This window comes from Trichechus manatus, unplaced genomic scaffold (assembly GCF_000243295.1).
Source record: "Trichechus manatus latirostris isolate Lorelei unplaced genomic scaffold, TriManLat1.0 scaffold00106, whole genome shotgun sequence".
Classification (NCBI taxonomy): Eukaryota; Metazoa; Chordata; class Mammalia; order Sirenia; family Trichechidae; genus Trichechus; species Trichechus manatus.
Window position 1 is genome coordinate 6270816 of NW_004444042.1, and position 19334 is coordinate 6290149.

Consider the following 19334-nt stretch of genomic DNA (forward strand, 5'->3'; position numbering starts at 1 on the left):
CTAAGGTTTTATCTGAACCATTAACCATCTCAAACACAGTACTACCTGCAAATTGTGGCATATTTCTAGTAAACTATACTGAAACTTATGAAATGTATTATCTATCACAAATACCTTTAAACACTTTGTGAAATGGATATATTTATTTTGAATAATAGTATTCCTTCACAAAAATAAGACATATTACTTTTCCTAAGTCATTGAACTTAGGCAACATAGAAAGCACCAAATAAAAAAAAACTATTGCCATCGAGTCAATTCTGACTCATGGCAATCCCATGTGTGACAGAGTAGAAATGCCCCATAGGGTTTTCTTGGCTGTAATCTTTATGAAAGCCGATTGCCAGGGATTTTTTCTGAGATGCTGCTGGGTGGATTTGAACTGCCAACCATTCAGTTAGTAGTTAAGTGCAAACCATTTGTGCCATCCAAGGATCTGTAGAAAGCACACAGGCTTGCAATCAAAACTATCTGAAATCCCAGTTCTACTCTTTTCTACTATATGACAAGGTACAGAGTCTCTCTCAGTTTCCTCATCTGTAAAATGAGAATGACTATAGTATCTATCTCATAAGGTTGCTGTGAGAATTAAATGAGATGATGAAAATAATTAAAATAATACCTTCCCTTCTTTGCTTTTTAATATATGTGTTATCAGATTGTTCAGTACTTTCCAAAAAGAAATCAATAATTATAGTTAGTACAGAAAACGTTTTCAAGGATTAGAATAGATACCTAAGAGATACTAAAAGTTACCCTAATATCCTCAACTCTGTATCATTTCCAAAAGGTTGACTCTTAATCCTTAAGGGAAAATAGACAATGGTGGTATAACTCCTACATTACTTTCTATACAAATATCTGTCACAGCTTCATTCTCAAAATATTCCTAATTGTTATAGATCAAGGAGAAAAGAATTCACCATACCAGCAGTTTCTGCTCTCACCATCCCACATTACCTCAGAGAACATCCATCCTACAGCTGTCATACAGTGAAATAACATCAAATAAAGCATTTGTAGCAAAGGATCAGTGAACTATGGTTGGACGGAAAAGCTCTGGATAAAGTTTCCAAGAAACATCTCGCTCTTGCCAAAAAATACTGAAGGGGTAGGGAAAAAGAAGCCATTACTATTTTTTTTTCCTGAAGAATATTATGCTAAAAGTTTAAAAACGATACCCAGAGAGGTAACTGAAATTATTTGCTTAATGGACAATAATAAAACAGCAAATAGCTAACCTAAACCCACAATGATATTTGACAGACAGGTTCTCCAAGAGCAGTAGTCAGTTCAAGAGAGTTTTTATAATCATCAGCATACTCACAATAACAAATACTACTACAACTTAACTTTATACGCTTATTATAGTTCAAAACATTTTCACGTATATAATTTTTTTTAACCTATATAATTTCACGTTACTGTTAGTTGCCACAGAGTCGATTCCGACTCATGGTGACTCCTACGTGTGCATAGGGTTTTCAAGGCTGTGACCTTTCAGAAGCAGATTGCCAGGCCTGTCTTCTGAGGTACCTCTGGGTTGGTTCGAACTGCCAACCTCTTGGTTACAAGTCAAGTGCTTAACCATTTGTGCCACCCAGGGACTCTATAATTTCATCTAATCCTCATTAAATCTTGTAAAATAATATGGAAGTATCACCATTTGACAAATGATAAAATTACGTTCTGACACGATTAACTCAAGTTAGATGATTTTATACCATGTCAGTACTAAACTACTTCCTGTAAGGTTTCAGGTTAGGATTAGCCTCAAGGGAAATTTGCATAAACTTTGTGCCACAGAAGTGAGGCAGCAGCACTTAACACCCCGAAGGCGGTCACTGGTTAGAGGCAGTGAAGAACAAACACAGAGGTAAGGGTAGGATTCCAATCATCCTTACTTACCTTCACTCTGCCTCCGGCTCATGTTCCTGACTGCCAGCCCTACTGACTAACAGCAACCCCACACACACCACCAGATTCTCCACTAAAAACTCACAGACTTGGCAGCCCCAACATCTCACTAGCCCCCTTCACAGTTTCACTACAGAAGCTGGATATGCCTACCAGCTTCTAGAAAGCTCCGACTCTTCAACATATACCAGGGCTGGTTAGGGACTTTTCTTTGATCCTTTTTAGAACTTTATATCCCCAGTTTCTCCCATAATTGAGAAGGTTTAATTCCTATAATACTCGTAGTGATTCTGCTTCCCTGAATGAATCCTGACCAATACGTCGAGGTTATAGTCTATGTGTCAAAATTCATATATAAACTAAGTTCTTCTAATGCTACGTCCAAGGCACCAGACATTTCTCCAGAAGAAGAAAGGGATAATTTAGGGTTAATCCTTTAAGGGTTTTAAGATTTCACCTCTAATGACATACTTTTTTCCTTCTTTACATGTCATACACGCATTAATATAAAACCAAGTTTTATCCTAAAATTATCTCTTGTACTGAATTCTTACAAATTCTTCATTACAGGGTTAATTATCTTCTTTTAAACAACAAAATATTTAAGCAAACCTTTCAGAAATTTTAGAACCTAAGTACAACATAAAAGGACCTCTGGTGATGCAGTGGTTAAGCACTCAGCTGCTAACTGAAAGTTTGACAGTTCGAACCCACCAGTGGCTCCATGGGAGAAAAGACATGGCAATCTGTTTCCATAAAGATTACAGCTTAGGAAACCCTATGGGGCAGTTCTACTCTGATGTATAGGGTCGCTATGAATCGGCATGGACTCAACCGCACACCACAACAAGTATAACAATCGATAAGAAAAACTATTAAATCCTAGGATTTTAAAGTGGAAGCACAGTCGAAAAGTTCATCAAAAGGAGTGAACGGATGTAATTCTGATCACTGATAGGTTGAGAACCATTTACGGAATATGCCTAAACTTGAAATGACCTCAGTCAATGCAAGTTTGGGAATCTTACAGAAGTCATCTGATGGTATCAATAAAAACAGAGCAAAGAACTCTAACCCACATTTAGTAATCATTCTTGGAGACACCAGCTCATAAGCACAAATAGTGAATGTTATTATACAGTGCTTTTTAAAGGTCAATTTACAAAGCAATATAGTAAATGGTTACCTTACAATGATCATGAATATACAGAAATAATTTTTTTTTTTTTTTAACATTTTTCCTGTAATGAGAAGAGGCATTTATGGCTTAGGATAAAATTTCCAGTGACAGTATCATACATAGAATCAAACAACTTAGATGAAAAAAGATTGATATGTTTTAGAAACAAAGGGCTCCAATGGTGACAAAAATGCCAATGTTAAAGATTCTGAATAAGACTGTTTAAAGAAATTAGAAGCAATAAAGTATTTTAAAATTATTTCACATACTATGTAGTTATAAAATATATGTTACAAAATTTATAATGTAACAAAATTAAATTACAAATATAAATTTGAATATTTTATAAGCATCTATAAGGAGCTCTGGTGGGGCCGTGGTTAATGCTCTCCACTGCTAACTAAAAGGTCGGCAGTTCAAACCCACCAGCAGCTCCATAGGTGAAAGATGCGGCAGTCTGCTTCCATAAAGAGTTACAGCCTAGGAAACCCTATGGGGAAGTTGTACTCTGTCCTATGGAGTCGCTATGAGTTGGAATCAACTCAATGGCAGTTTGGTTTTTTTGTTTTTTATAAACATCTATAAAAGCTTTTTACATCAAGTTAGCTAAAAAACTTGGTATTGTATTCTCTCCTTGGAAGAATGGAGAAGTGCCTTGTATTTGGAAGTCTGACATACACGGTATTTGGTCGATTCTCTCCTCAACTCACTCAGGTCTGGCTATCGGTCTGAATGGTTTCTTAAAACACACCACAATACTGTGATATTAAGTTGATCAGTTGTTGAATCTTGATACAGCTAGTGAGTAAATTATAATAAGTAACTGAGTCTTGTGATGGATATCAGTCTTTTTTTCCATAATCATTGTACACCTGGGGAGCTACTTGGTGAGAAAGAAAAAGAAAAAGCACATGAATGGGAATCAGAATTGGACTCTGGTCCAGTTTTACCATTACTAGTTGTGTGTCCTGTCACAAGTCACTTTTATCACTGTAAATCTCAGTCTATTCGTGATAAAATACAGATGTTAATTCGAGGGTTCACTTCTAGAATTAGTTCTACGATTTACAAAATATGAAAGTGGCCCCTGAGAGTGAGACCAGAAAAATGTTCATGACTTTTTTTAAAAATGCACCTTATGAATACTGAAAAACATTAATAAGCATTTAACCATGTTGTTGGTCCTATCTGTCTTGTATTTCAAATAGGATTTTGCGCCTGCCAGGTTTTTTTTTTTCCTCTTTTGAATTAAGCAAATACATTTTTTCATGAACAAAATTTATTAGCTTTATAGGCTATCAGTTCTTACAGCATTGTTACCAAAACAATCTTGATGTCTTCAAAGAACTGCTAAGTCACAAACATTAGTGATAATGGATTTAAGTGCATACCAGATGTTATTTACTGTCTCTACCTGCTCTGAACATATTCTTAAACATATAACTTAAATACTTGTAACTCTCCCCTGCTGGTTTAGAAATGAGACAATGTTCTCTAAGAAACTGTAATCATTCTACATTGCAAGGTCTAACAGTGCCCTTTCCAATACCCTTGCTTTATCCCTCTTGTGTATGTTATTTTCTCCCATTTCATCACGATCCTAAATTGATAAAAACTCAAAACTAATATAATTTTTACAAGGCAAATTAAAAAGAAATTAAGGGGTAATTCTGACAAAATAATTTAATTTTTGACATAAAAATATACTTCATTTCTACAACAGCATGCATTGCTCACAAAAGTTCACCCTTTACCTTGATGGTTATCTTGAAAAGCCACATAAATAAATACAAATCTCTTTAAAAGAGGGTTTCCTCATGCCTTATAAAATTAGTTTTTATAAGGCAAACTGAAAAAATCTTCAGATATCAAGTTACCTCTATCTGTGTTAAGTGGCATGGATACTTTTGAATTTATTTGTATTTGCCTTTGGGATTTACCCATAACTCTGGCCAACTTAATTTTCCTTCTCTGAATCCTCATGATCAGATCTCTCAATAGTCTATTCAAGGTAATATATAATTTAGATATTCATAGTGAATCAAAATTATTTCATCCTCCATAACTGCAGATGTATCCAACAGTAAGAAATCCACTACTATAAAATCTTCAATTATGACACTATCCTGAAATATGAAGTAGTATTAAATTTATGAGTAAATCTGCATTTATAAATGAAGTCAATTGTTTTTCTTTAAGTAGTGCCTAACCCAGTGTCTGGCAAGTAGGTGAAAAAAAGACTTATTACATAAAGTAGTGAATTTTTTCTAATTTATTTTAAATTCCTCCATTTACAACTCTGAGAGGTGGAGAAAAATCTAGACTGATGAATCCAGTTAATTATTTGACCATGCATAGAGAAAAAGTATAAACCCAATAGCTTTTGATTAATCACATCACAATTTTAATAGCTTGGTTTTCCTACTTAAATTTATCCCCCAAATAGCCTTCAATATGTAAAATAGAAAACAGGAACTGAGACAAACTATTCCTAGAAAAACAAGTGTCATAGTCACTTCTGACCAATTTTTTCCTGTTTTGCTGCATGTCAGTCTTCTCCAGGCAAAGGAATAACAAGTATCTTTGTGAAGCATGTGTGACTAAATGTATATGGAATCTGAATTACTGGATTTCAGGAACTAAGAATATTTTGATGAAAACATACTTAATACTTACCACATAAACTAGTATGAAGATAATTAGAGCTATCATTGCAATCTCATTATGGTATACACAGAATTAAAGTACATTTTCAAAAGTACCTGGCATTTTTTAAATATCACGATAAACCAATACTGTCTTTTTTTAAAGTTAGAACTAAGAATCAATAATTATGTTTTATGAGAACAAAGAATGGAATTAATTGGATAATTAGGTTTTATTTTATATGCACATCTCTTAGGATACTTTAAAAAGCTTGGACTTGAACACAAAGAGATCTTACCTATTTTAATTACTAAGACACAATGAGATTATTTACAAGCAGTTTGCATAAAGGGCTGTGTTGAATTTTTAAAAATTAATATTCTGCTCTTATAGAGTGTTATGGATTGAATTGTGTCTCCGAAAAATATGTGTATCAATTTGGCTAGGCCATGATTCCCAGTATTGTGTGATTGTCCATCATTTTGTCATCTGATGTGATTTTCCTATGTGTTGTAAATCCTGCCTCTATGATGTTAATGAGGCAAGCTTAGAGGCAGTTATATTAATGAGGCATGACTCAATCTACAAGATTAGGTTGTATCTTAAGTCAATCTCTTTTGAGATATAAAAGACAGAAGCAAGCAGAGAGACAGGGGACCTCATGTCACCAAGAATGAAGAACCAGGAAGGGAGGACGTCCTTTGGACTGGGGGTCCCTGTGCTGAGAAGCTCCTAGACCCGGGGAAGGTTGATGACAAGGACCTTCCCCCAGAGCCGACAGAGAGAGAAAGGCTTCCCCCAGGGATGGCACCCTGAATTTGGACTTCTAGCCTCCTAGACTGTGAGAGAATAAATTTCTCTTTGTTAAAGCCATCCACTTGTGGCATTTCTGTTATAGCAGCACTGATAACTAAGACACAGTGGCATATTCAACTGAGAGTTTTGTTTAGCGTATAAGTCAAAAACCACAAGTCAGACAGACAACAGTCAAAAGAAGTAAGGAAGTTATCAACTAATGCCAAATCAATCATATATTAGCAAGTATATGATCTTTGTTATGTAAGCACTAGTTATTTAGAAAAAGGAAAACTCATGTTGCACTTTAAAAAAAAAAAAAAGTGCCCTTTCAGGCCCCATCATGTTTGCTCACTTGGCTCACCAGTTATGCTTATACAATTGGAAAAGTTCATCGCTTAGCCGCTGTGGTTAGGTGCTGTTCAGTAGATTTTGACTGATATTAAATGAACACTTCAAGTATGGAAAATTTAGAATTTCTTTCATCAAGTTCTCTTAATGGTTACAGAAATAATACAGTGCATTAGAAATGATTAGAAAAGCACAAAAATGAAAATAAAATCTACACATAATCCCATCACTCAGAGAATTACTGTAATTTCCTTCTAGGATATGTAATTCTATAGTAAGTTTTTCATCAATTTAATCCTCATGATATTAAAATATTATTCCAAAACACTTTAATAATATTCTATCCAATTTATTTCTTCAACTACATAGGAAAAGGAAAATAGATCATTTAATATCCAAAATTTAAAGAGGAGACAAAATTCTACCCTCATTTCAAATTTTATAAAGTGTTTTTACCTTATGTTAAATCTTAAGCAACAGCTAGGCATTTACTTTTTCATAAAGCAACCATGAAACAAAACTGTATTTCTACATCTTTAGTATGGGGGGAGTTAACTGAGTAAGAACCAAAAATTAACAATTTAATATTTTATCTGGGAAAAGAAAATAACATGATACATTTCCCAATATATCCTTAGTCTAGATGATGGAATATATATATGGGAATAATTATTTCCCGTTAATCTTCTTCAGTATTTAGTGTAGATTATCCCAACCCCGTTAGGATCAAGGGCTTGGTGTTAATTTAACCTTTATATTTTATATTTCATATCATTTTACAAATCAGATTGTTTTGATATATCTACTCCACAGACACAGTAAACTATGAATAACCTAGGATTTAATACACTTACAGTTCCTTGTGTTTATCTTCAGCCAAGATTTGGTCATTTGGTTTCAGAGAATACCTATAACACAAAAACAAAAACATACTGGTCATATAAACTTATAAGCATATTTGACTCATGGACATCTGACTATAGTATCAGTTAAGTCAGTTGACCCCCATCAAACAAAGCATTGCTACACTGTTACAGGTCCCTATCTTAATCGATAAACACCAAGAATGTCCAAGCAAATGGTATTTTGATGTATTAGTCATTTCTACTGACACCACCCAAGGGACTAAAGGGAGATGAACTAGACCATGGTTTGAAAACACAAGTTATCTTTAATAACCTTCTGTAGAGAATCACCTGCAATGTTATGCTCATCCAGTAGTTCAAAATTCAAGAAGCTACTAGAACATTAAGTATTAACAGTTCAAAAAGCAAAATACAGTTATTCCTTCATTAAGTACATATAAAGCATCTACTGTGTACCAGCCTGTGTACTAGACTGTAAGACACAGGGGTAAGAATAAGTTTCGGAGTTTTTGACTGAACCATTTACTAGCTTAACCACAGGCAAATACTTCACCTAAGTCTCAGTTTCCCTGTCTATAAAATAGAAGTTGCTTTATTACTGGCACAAATCAAAAAAACTGGAAATAACAAATGTTGGAGACGCTGCGGGGAGATTGGAACTCCTATGCACTGCTGGTGGGAACGCGAAATGATTCAACCATTTTGGAAAACAATATGGTGCTTCCATAGAAAGCTAAAAATAGAAATACCATATGATCCAGCAATCCCACTCCTAGGAATATATCCTAGAGAAATAAGAGCCGTCACACGAATAGACATATGCACACCCACGTTCACTGCAGCATTGTTCACAATAGCAAAAAGATAAAAACAACCTAGATGCCCATCAACAGATGAACGGATAAACAAACTACGGTACATACACACAACGGAGTATTATGCAATGATAAAGAATAAGGATAAATCTGCGAAACATCTCATAACATGGATGAAACTGGAGGACATTATGCTGAGTGAAATAAGTCAATCACAAAAGGACAAATATTGTATAAGACCACTACTATAAAAACTCATGAAAAGGTTTACATGTAAAAAGAAACAATCTTTGATGGTTATGAGGGATGGAAGGGGTGAGGGGGGAAATACTAAACAGACAATAGATAAGTGGTAACTTTGGTGAAGGGTAAGACAGTACACAGTACTGGGGAAGACAGCACAACTTGTACAAGGAAAGGTCATGGAGGCTCCATAGACACATCCAAACTCCCTGAGGGACCAAATTGTTGGGAGGAGGGCTGTGGGGACCATGGTCTCAGGGAACATCTAGCTCAATTGGCATAACACAGTTTGTAAAGAAAATGTTCTACATTCTACCTTAGTGAGTAGTGTCTGGGGTCTTAAAGCCTGTGAGCAGCCATCTAAGATACTCCACTGGTCTCACCCCTTCGGGAGCAAGGGGAATGAAGAAAACAAGATAAAAGGGAAAAATTAGTCCAAAAGACTAATGGACCATAACTACCACAGTCTCCACCAGACTGAGTCCAGTACAACTAGATGGTGCCTGGCTACTACCACTGACTACTCTGGCAAGGATCACAACAGAGGGTCCCAGACAGAACTGGAGAAAAATGTAGAACAAAATTCTAACTCACAAAAAAAAGACCAGACTTACTGGCCTGAAAGAGACTGGAGAAACCCCAAGAGTATGGCCCCTGGACGCTCTTTTAGCTTAGTAATGAAGTCACTCCCGAGGTTCACCCTCCAGCCAAAGATTAGACAGCCCTGTAAAACAAAACAAGTCGAATAGGGCACAACAGCCCAGATACAAGGACTAGAAGGAAGGAGGGGACAGGAAAGCTGGTAATAGAGAACCCAAGGTCGAGAAGGGAGAGTGTTAACATGTTGTGGGGTTGTTAACCAGTGTCATAAACAATATGTGTACTGTTTAATGAGAAACTATTTTGTTCTGTAAACCTTCATCTAAAGTACAATAAAAAAGAAAAAAAAAAAAGAAAGAAGTTGCTTTAAATACTAATCTGAGAGCTTTAAAAGTGGTATGTATTTATACTGTTAAAGACAAACAGACTTTCTGAAGAGTATACAGAAATAGTTTTATGGACAGCAATTCCCATCTTCTCAACTCCGTTTGTACTTAACCCTTTCCTTAAACTAATCTGCCTGATAATGCATCAGAGACCTTGATGCAGAAGTCATGCTGGTTCACCTTTCCTACCTCACCTTTCACACGGGCCCTTACTCACTTTATAAAAAGAATGGCATACCTCTTACTCAACTGCCTTAGTTATCTAGTGCTGCTGTAACAGAAATACCACAAGTGGATGGCTTTAACAAACACTTTAGGAGACTAAAAGTCAAAATTCAGGGCGCTGGCTCTGGGGAAAGGCTTTCTTTCCCTGTTGGTTCTGAGGGAAGGTCCTTGTCTTCTTTCAGCATCTGTGGGCCTGGCATTCCTTGGAGATCTCCATGTGTCTTGGCATCAAGCTTTCCCTGGACCTAGGAAGTTCTCAGTGCAGGGACCTCGGGTCCACTAGATGCACTTTGCTCCCAGCTCTTCTTTCTAGGTAGTAGTGAGGACCCTCCTCTCTCTGCTTGCTTCTCTCTCCTTTTATCTCTTGTAAGATAAAAGGTATGACTGAAGAAAGAGCATGACTTGAGTAAGTCTGTGACTCAAGATACACCCCACACTAATAGAGGTTTAGGATTTACAACAAATAAAATGCAGGATAATTACAAAATACCACAAAATGGAAGACAATTACATCAGATCACAAAATAGAGGATAATTATACAACACTGGGAATCATGGTCTAGCTGAGTTGACATATATTTTGGGGGCACACAATTCAATCCATGACCCCATACTAAATGGAACTATAATGCATTGTCTAGGGTGTAAAAATGCCTGAAGTGCTAGCACAAGAAATGATTCATAGTATTTTTGTCTGTAAAGCCTTCTTTAATTAAGATACCACAAACTGACTACTGGATTTCCTAAATTATACCTTAATTCTTTAAAGAGTAAAGCTAGAAATTAGAAACAGGGGGTTGTGATAGGATGTTCTATATTCAGACAAGTTGATCACAATTTTCATTTAAAAAGTTTATCTCTTCCATCCCCTGATCATCATCAAAGAATGCATCACTTTTCAAGAAGAGTCCTATGAAGCAAAGCTAAGAGAGTCTCCAGCAAGAAACAATAGTGTCCATTTATTTCTTATAGGCAACAAACTTAAAACAAGGTTCCTTAGCCTTCCATCTATGTCTTAAGCATTACCTATCAGAAGATAGTTGTCACATAGACACTGCAGTGCCATGGGTTTCTCTTTACATATTGCCTTCCCGGCCCTATAGTTCTGCCAGGATGGTTTGCTAGGCCACAATCTTGCACTGATTAGACAGTTTACTATGCAAATAAAATATGTAAAACTCTTGCAGGAATTGGTCAATCATTATGCAAATAAGGTGTCTATAGCCTACTGAGGAGACTGGTCAGTTTGTGGTCTTGGTGGGAAGAGTAGGCTTACAAAGGAGCCAATCTCACAGAGGTTGGAGGGGGACTTCATTACCATCAAGAAGAAGAGCCAGGAGCAGAGCACGTCCTTTGGAGTCGGGGTCTCTATGCTGAGAACCTCACAGACCCAAGAAAACAGAGAGCTGTAACACTGGAGATGGCGTGAGACAGCACAAGAGAGTGTAGCGACACTAGGGGCAGTGGAGTGAGACAGCTGTGGTGAGCTTCCCAACCAATGGAGCAAAAGAGCTGAGTGCCTTCGGGCAACAGGCTTGCTGGCAGAGTGAGGTGCCTCCAGGCACCTGTTGGTGGATCTATGCTTGCTGATCCATGTAGCGAGAACTTAGCACCGTAGGGCAGCAGGCCTGCTGGCAGAGTAAGGTGCTTCCAGGCACTTGGCAGAGCTAAGCTTGCCAATCCACAGAGCGAGAGACATGAGCACCATCAGGCAGGAGGTTTGCTAGTGGAGTAGGGTGCCTCCAGGCACTTGACGATGGAGCCAAAATAGGTGTAACACCTACCCAAGCAAGGCCCGGTGACAAGAGCCCAGGCCTGAGAGGGGGCCGGCAACAGAGGCTGAGAGCGATGTCTGCCTGTAGGCACAGCCAAGAAGATGCTGAGAGTTGTCCGGGTTGGAATCCGTCCTGACTGACAAACTGTATCCTGATTCTGAAATGTAGCCTATTACTTCCCTAGTAAATCACACAATCATGAATATAGCCTGTGAGTTCTGTGTGACCAGCACAGCAAATTATAGAACTCACCAGAGAAGTACAGAGTGCCATGGGGAGGACAGCTGGTGTTAAAATTCGTAAAAAGGTTGGAGAGTGGAGTTATGTCTGACTTCCACCTCACAGGAATCAGCTTTGGGCTGATGGTGGTTCTTCTCCTGAAATTAGGCAACTTCTGATAGTAGCTTACAGACACATCAAACTATTTATTTAAACTGAAAAACGAAGTCAGACGTTTTTCTGTCAAAAAAGTATGATTGGTTTAGCAATGAAGAATAATTTTGTCATTAAGGTTATGACCTTAACAGACAATAGCCTTAAACTTAATGACTTTGATTTTGATAAAAACCACTTGATAAAAGCATTTAATATAAAAAATATTCTGGTCACATAGGTATATTGAAATTACCAATATTTAACTTCTAGCACTTCCTGAAAATGTTAAGTTAAACATGATGCCTCTAAGTAAAAGACTAATAGATATAATTAAAAGCTACTTAAGAAGCCTTAATAGAGTCTTTTTTGGTATACTCCTCAGAATTGCATATCTCTAATGACTCTAATAAGGAGCCCTTGTGGTGCAGTAGTTAAGCACTTAGCTGCTAACCGAAAGGTCGGCAATTTGAACCCACCAGCCACTCCACAGGAGAAAGATGTGGCAGTCTGCTTCTGTAAAGATTTACAGCCTAGGAAACCCTGTGGGGCAGTTCTACTCTGTCCTGTAGGGTTGCTATGAGTTGGAATCAACTTGACGGCAGTGGGTTTGTTTTTTTGGGGGGTGGAATAACTCTAATAATTGCCAAGTCAAGCGGTTTCTAATTTTTTGCCTCCAACAAAACTAAAGAAGGACCTAATCAAGTTATCAACTGATAAAATAAAAATAAATTTTGATGATAGATCATTTGATGATGTTGTTATTGTTGTTAGATGCCATTAGGTACAAAAGAACGAAATATGGCTCAGTCCTATGCCATCCTCACAATTGTTGTTATGCCTTATATTGAGTGCCTTCCAACCTGAGGGGCTCATCTTCCGGCACTGTATCAGTCACTGTTCTGCTGCTATTCACAAGGTTTTCCCTGGCTAATTTTTTCAGAAGTAGACTGCCAGGTCCTTCTTCCTAGTCTGTCTTAGTCTGGAAGCTCAGCTGAAATCTGCCCACCATGGGTGACCATGCTGGTATTTGAAATATTGGTGGCATAGCTTTCAGCATCACTGCAACATGCAAGCCACCACAGAACAACAAACTGACAGATGCATGGGGCTTTTGATGACAAAGGAGTTCAAATAATTGCACTGCCAAAACAAAACTCTGTCCATTACCATCCAATTATATGAACTAGATTTCTCAGAACTTAAACCTCTAAAAGAAAAGAGAGAATAAAATTGATGCTGAACATTGTCCTATTTTAGCAATAAGTATTATTTATGCAAAAAAGGTAGAACTAATTGAAAAAATTAAATAGTCTCATCCATATCATTAAAAGGTACATTTCCCATAACTTTTAATGTTTTCTGTTTAATAATTATTTTGCAACATTTTAATACATTTATGAAAACCCTATTCTGTAATACATGGATGGGGTTGTCATGAGTCAGAATTGGGTTGATTACAAAGGGTTTGGGTTTTTTTTTTTTTTGGTTTTATGTTGTTTTAGTAATTATGTGCTAATTGTAATTTAGTGACTAAAAGATTTCTTTTAATTCAATTCACATACACATTCTTGTTGTTACACAAGAAAGACTTTCATGCATAAAATATAGACATAATATATGTATATTTCATGTAACATGCATAAAATACATTTATGCACAAAAATATATAAAGATAAAATCTGGTGGGAAAAAGTGTAATGGAATTACAAATTCAGAGAGAAAGGAATATAAAATTTTTAAATGTTTAAAAAAAGAGCTTCATGTAATTTTGTACGTAGATTACAACTAGTTTTAAATCACTATGGTATTTACAGTCCATCGCTGTGAGTCGGGAACAACTTGACAGTAACTTAAAAGGTGATTTATCTGTTCTATTTAGTTATGATGAAATTATAGACATTAACTCATTGCATCAGGAAGTACTTGTTCACTGAAAGATTTTTATGAAATCTGAATATTAAAAAGTTTGAAGTCCACTGGGTTTGATGACATGTTTAGCAAAGTGGTTGGTACATACACAACAGGCGTTCAATGAATGTGACTTTCCTTCCTTCTCTAAGGATAGAGAAATAACAAACATATTTCTTGCCCTTAAGGAGTTCACAATTTAGTAAGCAAATCAGAATAAAAATAACTGCTTATAGTGTGATAAGCGTTACAATAAAGTTAAGAACAGTGTATACTGTGGCACAAAAGAGGGATTAATAAGTCTCCTTCTTATCAAACCAAAAACCCACCGACATCAAGTCAATTCTGACTTATAGCAAACCTATAGGACAAAGTAGAACTGCCCCACAGAGTTTCCAAGGTGGTAATCTTTACAGAAGCAGACTGCCACATCTTTCTCTAGAGGAGCGGCACGTGGGTTAGAACTGCAAACCACTTGATTAGTATCCAAGAGCTTTCACCACTGCGCAACCAGAGTTCCTTCTCCTTCCTAACTGGGTCAAAAAAGAGATAGCTTTTATCTGTTTCCTAACCTTCTTTTCCCATCTCTTCTCCCTTCTTTGCTTCTTCCCCATAAACAACCTTCTCTTTTAAAGTCTCAGGATAAGAATTTGAAGGGGGCAGGGAAAGAGGCCAGAAGAAAGGGTCCATACAGACAAGAAGCAGGCAAGGATAGCCTGATTTTGATCACACTGTCAAAGAGGAAAGTTTACTCTCCTAATTGAGGCAGCACATCTCCAGATCCTCAAAAATGAATTTGCGAGATCCTTTTTGAACTGTTCTTCAGGCAAATTAATTCTCTAATCCTGAACAAGCTTTAAAGCGATGACTCTTTCCGTAGTATTCCTTTCTCTGATCTGCTTTCCCTTTTCCCCAAGCCAGGTAACTTTCTAACACATCTTAATAACCTTTATTCTCCTTCATCTTTGTTGGTTTTTCTCAGTTTTATCTTCCTGGTTCCTCCATGCTGCTTCCTAGAAACCCGGCCTATCACATGCCCATATATGTGTTTATTTATTTATATATGTCTATAAATATATTGGAGCCCTGGTGACACAGTAGTTAAAAGCTTGGCTGCTAACCAAAAGGTCAGCAGTTTGAATCCATCAGCTGGTCCTTGAAAACCCTACGGGGCAGTTCTACTCTGTCCTATAGGATCACTATGAGTTGGAATTGACTTGTTGGCAATGGGTTTGGTTTTGTTTTTATAAATATATTAAGTGCTTGTTGCTCATCAAAAGTTCGGTGGTTGGAACCCACAAGCCACTCCACGGAAGAAATACGTGGCAGTCTGCTTCCGTAAAGATTCACAGCCTTGGAAGCCCTATGGAGCAGCCCTATTCTGTCCTATGGGATTACGATCAGTCAGAATTTACTCCACAGCAATGGGTTTGGTTTTTTTGGTTACAAATACATTGAGACGTATGTATATTTATTCATAAGCTTCTATCTCCTAAGTGCTGCATTTTTGCTAAAATCTTCCCTATAAATACCCAATTTTAGTTTAGTAACTATTTGAAATGCCACTAAAATAACCAATAATTATCTGTCTTGCTGCCTAATAGAAGAATATTCTAATAAAAAAAAAAAATGGAGCATTGCAACTGACTAATTGCAAAGTAGAAAAAGAGTAGACTTAGAGAGGTGATTTGTTCTGCCAGGCAATTTATGAAATAGATTTCCAAAGTTTATAAACTATAACCAAATTCCATGTTTATAGAAAGTTACTGGTTAAAAAACAAAACAAAACAAAAACTTCACAAAAAACACTTTAAACAATGTGTACAAAAAATAGTTAAGAGCCTGGCTGCTAACCAAAAGGTCAGCAGTTTGAATTCACCAGCCGTTTCTTGGCAACCCTATGGGGCAGCTCTAACTCTGTCGTATAGGGTCGTTATGAGACAGAATCGACCCAACGACAACGGGTTTTGGTTCATTTACTGTAATTATAAAAAATTACATTATAAATTAAAATGCCTCAAATTCATTTTGAAAGTAGACACAGTATAAATTATAATTATAAACAGAAAAGTGAACGTACCATCACTCCCATAATCCTTACTAATGAAAGGGAATTATTTCCCACTGAAACGCAGTTAAATGTTCGTTAAAATATGGGTTTGTAATTATACTTAGTTCTCATTTTCATTTAGCATGTCCTGTTCTGCCAACTGAGTGCTGTTGGCAGAAAAGAAGATATACGGCCTTTTAACTCTCTTCACATTTAAATTATTCTCTGAATAAATACTCAATGTTTTAAATTGATAAATGTCCAACTGTGAAAATTCAACTTAGTAGGAAGTAGAAAGCTATAACTCAATTTCCTACCATATATTTCCCAGAATGATGCAAAGCACAGCCAATTTTTTGGCTGGTTAAGTTTTGTTTCCTAAAGCCATGATTAGATGTTCTGCTTTTATATCCACGTCTTAGATTCTAAACATAAACACAGTTTCTAAAAAGCAAGACAGCAAACTGGTACAGTGGTTGTTGTCAACCTTTTTCCTGTCCTAACTTAACCAGAGGGAAATCACATACACTCCAATCAAACAACGGAGGTGCCTCTAACCAGTACAAAGAGAACCACTGAGTGAATGAGAAGAACACTAGATTGGAAGTCAAAAGACTTGGGTTATTGCCCTGATCCTGCCATTAATAAGTTTTCAGCTGGCAAGTCATGGAACTCCTCTAAGGAGGATAAAGCTACCTATTTAACAGAGTTGCTGTGGGTATCAAATAAGATAATACATGGAAAGTACTCAGCACATTATTTAACATGTAATACATATTCATTCCCCTTTTTTGAAATGCTTCCACCTGTGTAAAATGAACAATTCAATTACCTCAAAAAAGGGGCGAAGGGCACTTTAAAGTCTTCATGACTTTTGAAACAACAACTCCAGGACTAGAAATTTTCATTAAGGAAATAATCAGAGATATGTGTAAAAGGATGTTCATTACTGCATTGTTCTTAGAAAAAGTACAAATCATAAATAATCACAACATCCAAAAAACAGCAGATTGCTTCAGTAAATTGTAGTACATCCATGGACAAATGGTTCAACATTAATTAAAAAAAAAAAAAAGAGAGAGAACTGCAATATACTGTGTACAATGCTCCCAAATAAAACTGGAGGCACATATGTAAAAATATTATCTAGCATTACAGGTTAGTTTTATTTTCTTATTTCTGCTTTTCCAAAATGTCAACAAATGAACATATTACTTTTGAAATTAGAAAGTTTTTAAAATATATACATACAACATTAACGGTAAAATTTCTAGAAATCTACAAATAATACCACATAGACCAAAAAATCCTAATAAAACCATTGCCATCAAGTCAATTCTGACTCATAGCAACCCTACACAACAGAGTAGAACTGCCCCATAGGGCTTCCAAGGAGCGGCTGGTGGATTCGAACTGACGACTTTTTGCTTAGCAGCTGAGCTCTTAACCATTGCACCACCAGGGCTCCAGAATCCTAAGAGTATATGCAAAATACTGCAGAAGAACCAATCAGGTAGACAGCACATGGGGGTGAAGATATCTGAAACAACTTAACATATTTAACTGGCTTTTGCAATTAAAAAACAAAGATTGATTAAAACATACTAGAAAAGAAGGGAGGTCAAGAGTGTTAATCACCATAACAATGTTTCAGACTAAAGCTGAAAGGCTTATAAAGAAAGAGATTAACAGTAAACCACAGGTTTAGAACAATAATAACTGCAAAAAGTTACAGGTCAGAACAAAAACATGCATTAACTGTTTAATGAGACACTAGTTTGCTCTGCAAACTTTCACCTAACATACCATAAAAAAAAAAAGAAGAGAAAAACCTATGGAGCACAGTTCTACTCTGACTCACATGAGGTCACATGAGTCAGCATCGACTCAATGGAAACTGGTTATGATAGGAATCACCAAAAAAAAAGAATGAAAATAACAGCAAAAAGTTACAAGGTTTACAAAAATAATATTTTAAATTCTTATTAGTAAACTAGATGAGGATTAGCTAAAGAAAAAATAATTTAAACCTAGATACACAAAATATTCTTTGTACTTTTTCTTATGCTTAAATTTTTGTTATGTTTTTTAGTTAAGAAATCATTGATAATTATTCAAAATGACTAGCCACATATTTTCAGCAATTATTTCTTCAAATATTTTTCTTCTTTCTCTTCTCTCTGTGCTACTCCCATTAATCACATGTTGGTGCACTTAATGTTGTCCAACATCTCTGTTCATTTTCTTCCTTCTTTTTTCTCTCTGTTCTTTGGCTTTCATAATCTGTATCAATCTTTCTTCAAAGTCACTAATTCTTTCTTCTGACAATTCAAATCTTTTGAGCTCCTTTATTGATTTGTTTCTTTTTTTTTAAATTTCAGTTACTGTCCTTTTCAACTCCAGAATTTCCACTGGTTCTCTTTTGAAGTTTCTATCTCTTTAGTTCTGAAAACTTATTTATAATGACTACTTTTACATCCTTGTCTTTTAAATCCAACATCTGGTCATTCTTACAGGCAATTTCCGTTGCCTGCTTTTTCTGGTATATGGATCATACTTGCTGTTTCTTCACATGACTCATGATTATTTTGTTGGAAACTGGACATTTTAGAAAGTATATTGTAGCAATTCTGGGTACTGATTTCCCTCATCGAAGGTTTATTATTGTTATTTGCTGTTTTGTTTAGTGACTGTCTGGATTATTTTAGTGAAATCTATCTCCCTCCACCCCTCACATGTTTATGTCTCTGATATTGCTCCCAGGGAGGCGCAGCTTTGGGTATGCCCACTAGTCCACTCTGGGATGACAGTGGTAATGGCAAGGCTCTCCTTTACTCTTGGAGCACTGGTGGCACAGTGGTTAAGAGCTGCAGCTGCTAACCAAAAGGGTGGCAGTTCAAATCCACCAGCCATTCCTTGGAAACCCTGTGGGGTAGTTCTACTCTGTTCTACAAGGTTGCTATGAGTCAGTAAAAGGTTTTTTTTTTTCTTGGTCCTCTACTCTTTCCCTGACCACATCCAGCTGTTGTTGTTGTTGTTGACCCTGTCAAGTTGACCCTGTCGACCCCAACTCATGGTGACGCCATATACAATGGAACAAAAGCTATCCAGTGCTGCACCATCCCCATGATTGGCTGGGGATCAAACCATTATGATCCACAGGGTTTTCACTGGCTGATTTTTGGAAGACTGCCAGGTCTTT

General features: G+C 36.5%; 1 protein-coding gene across 2 annotated transcripts in view; it reads right to left on the reverse strand.

Moving 5' to 3' along the window:
• ADK (adenosine kinase) overlaps window positions 1-19334 on the reverse strand; it is a 555845-nt gene that overhangs the window by 464022 nt on the left and 72489 nt on the right. For both annotated transcript variants that reach the window (XM_004383208.2, XM_004383209.3), the window contains exon 3: window positions 7744-7797. In XM_004383208.2, the coding sequence (XP_004383265.1) occupies window positions 7744-7797 (54 nt within the window). The remainder of the gene's footprint in view (window positions 1-7743; window positions 7798-19334) is intronic.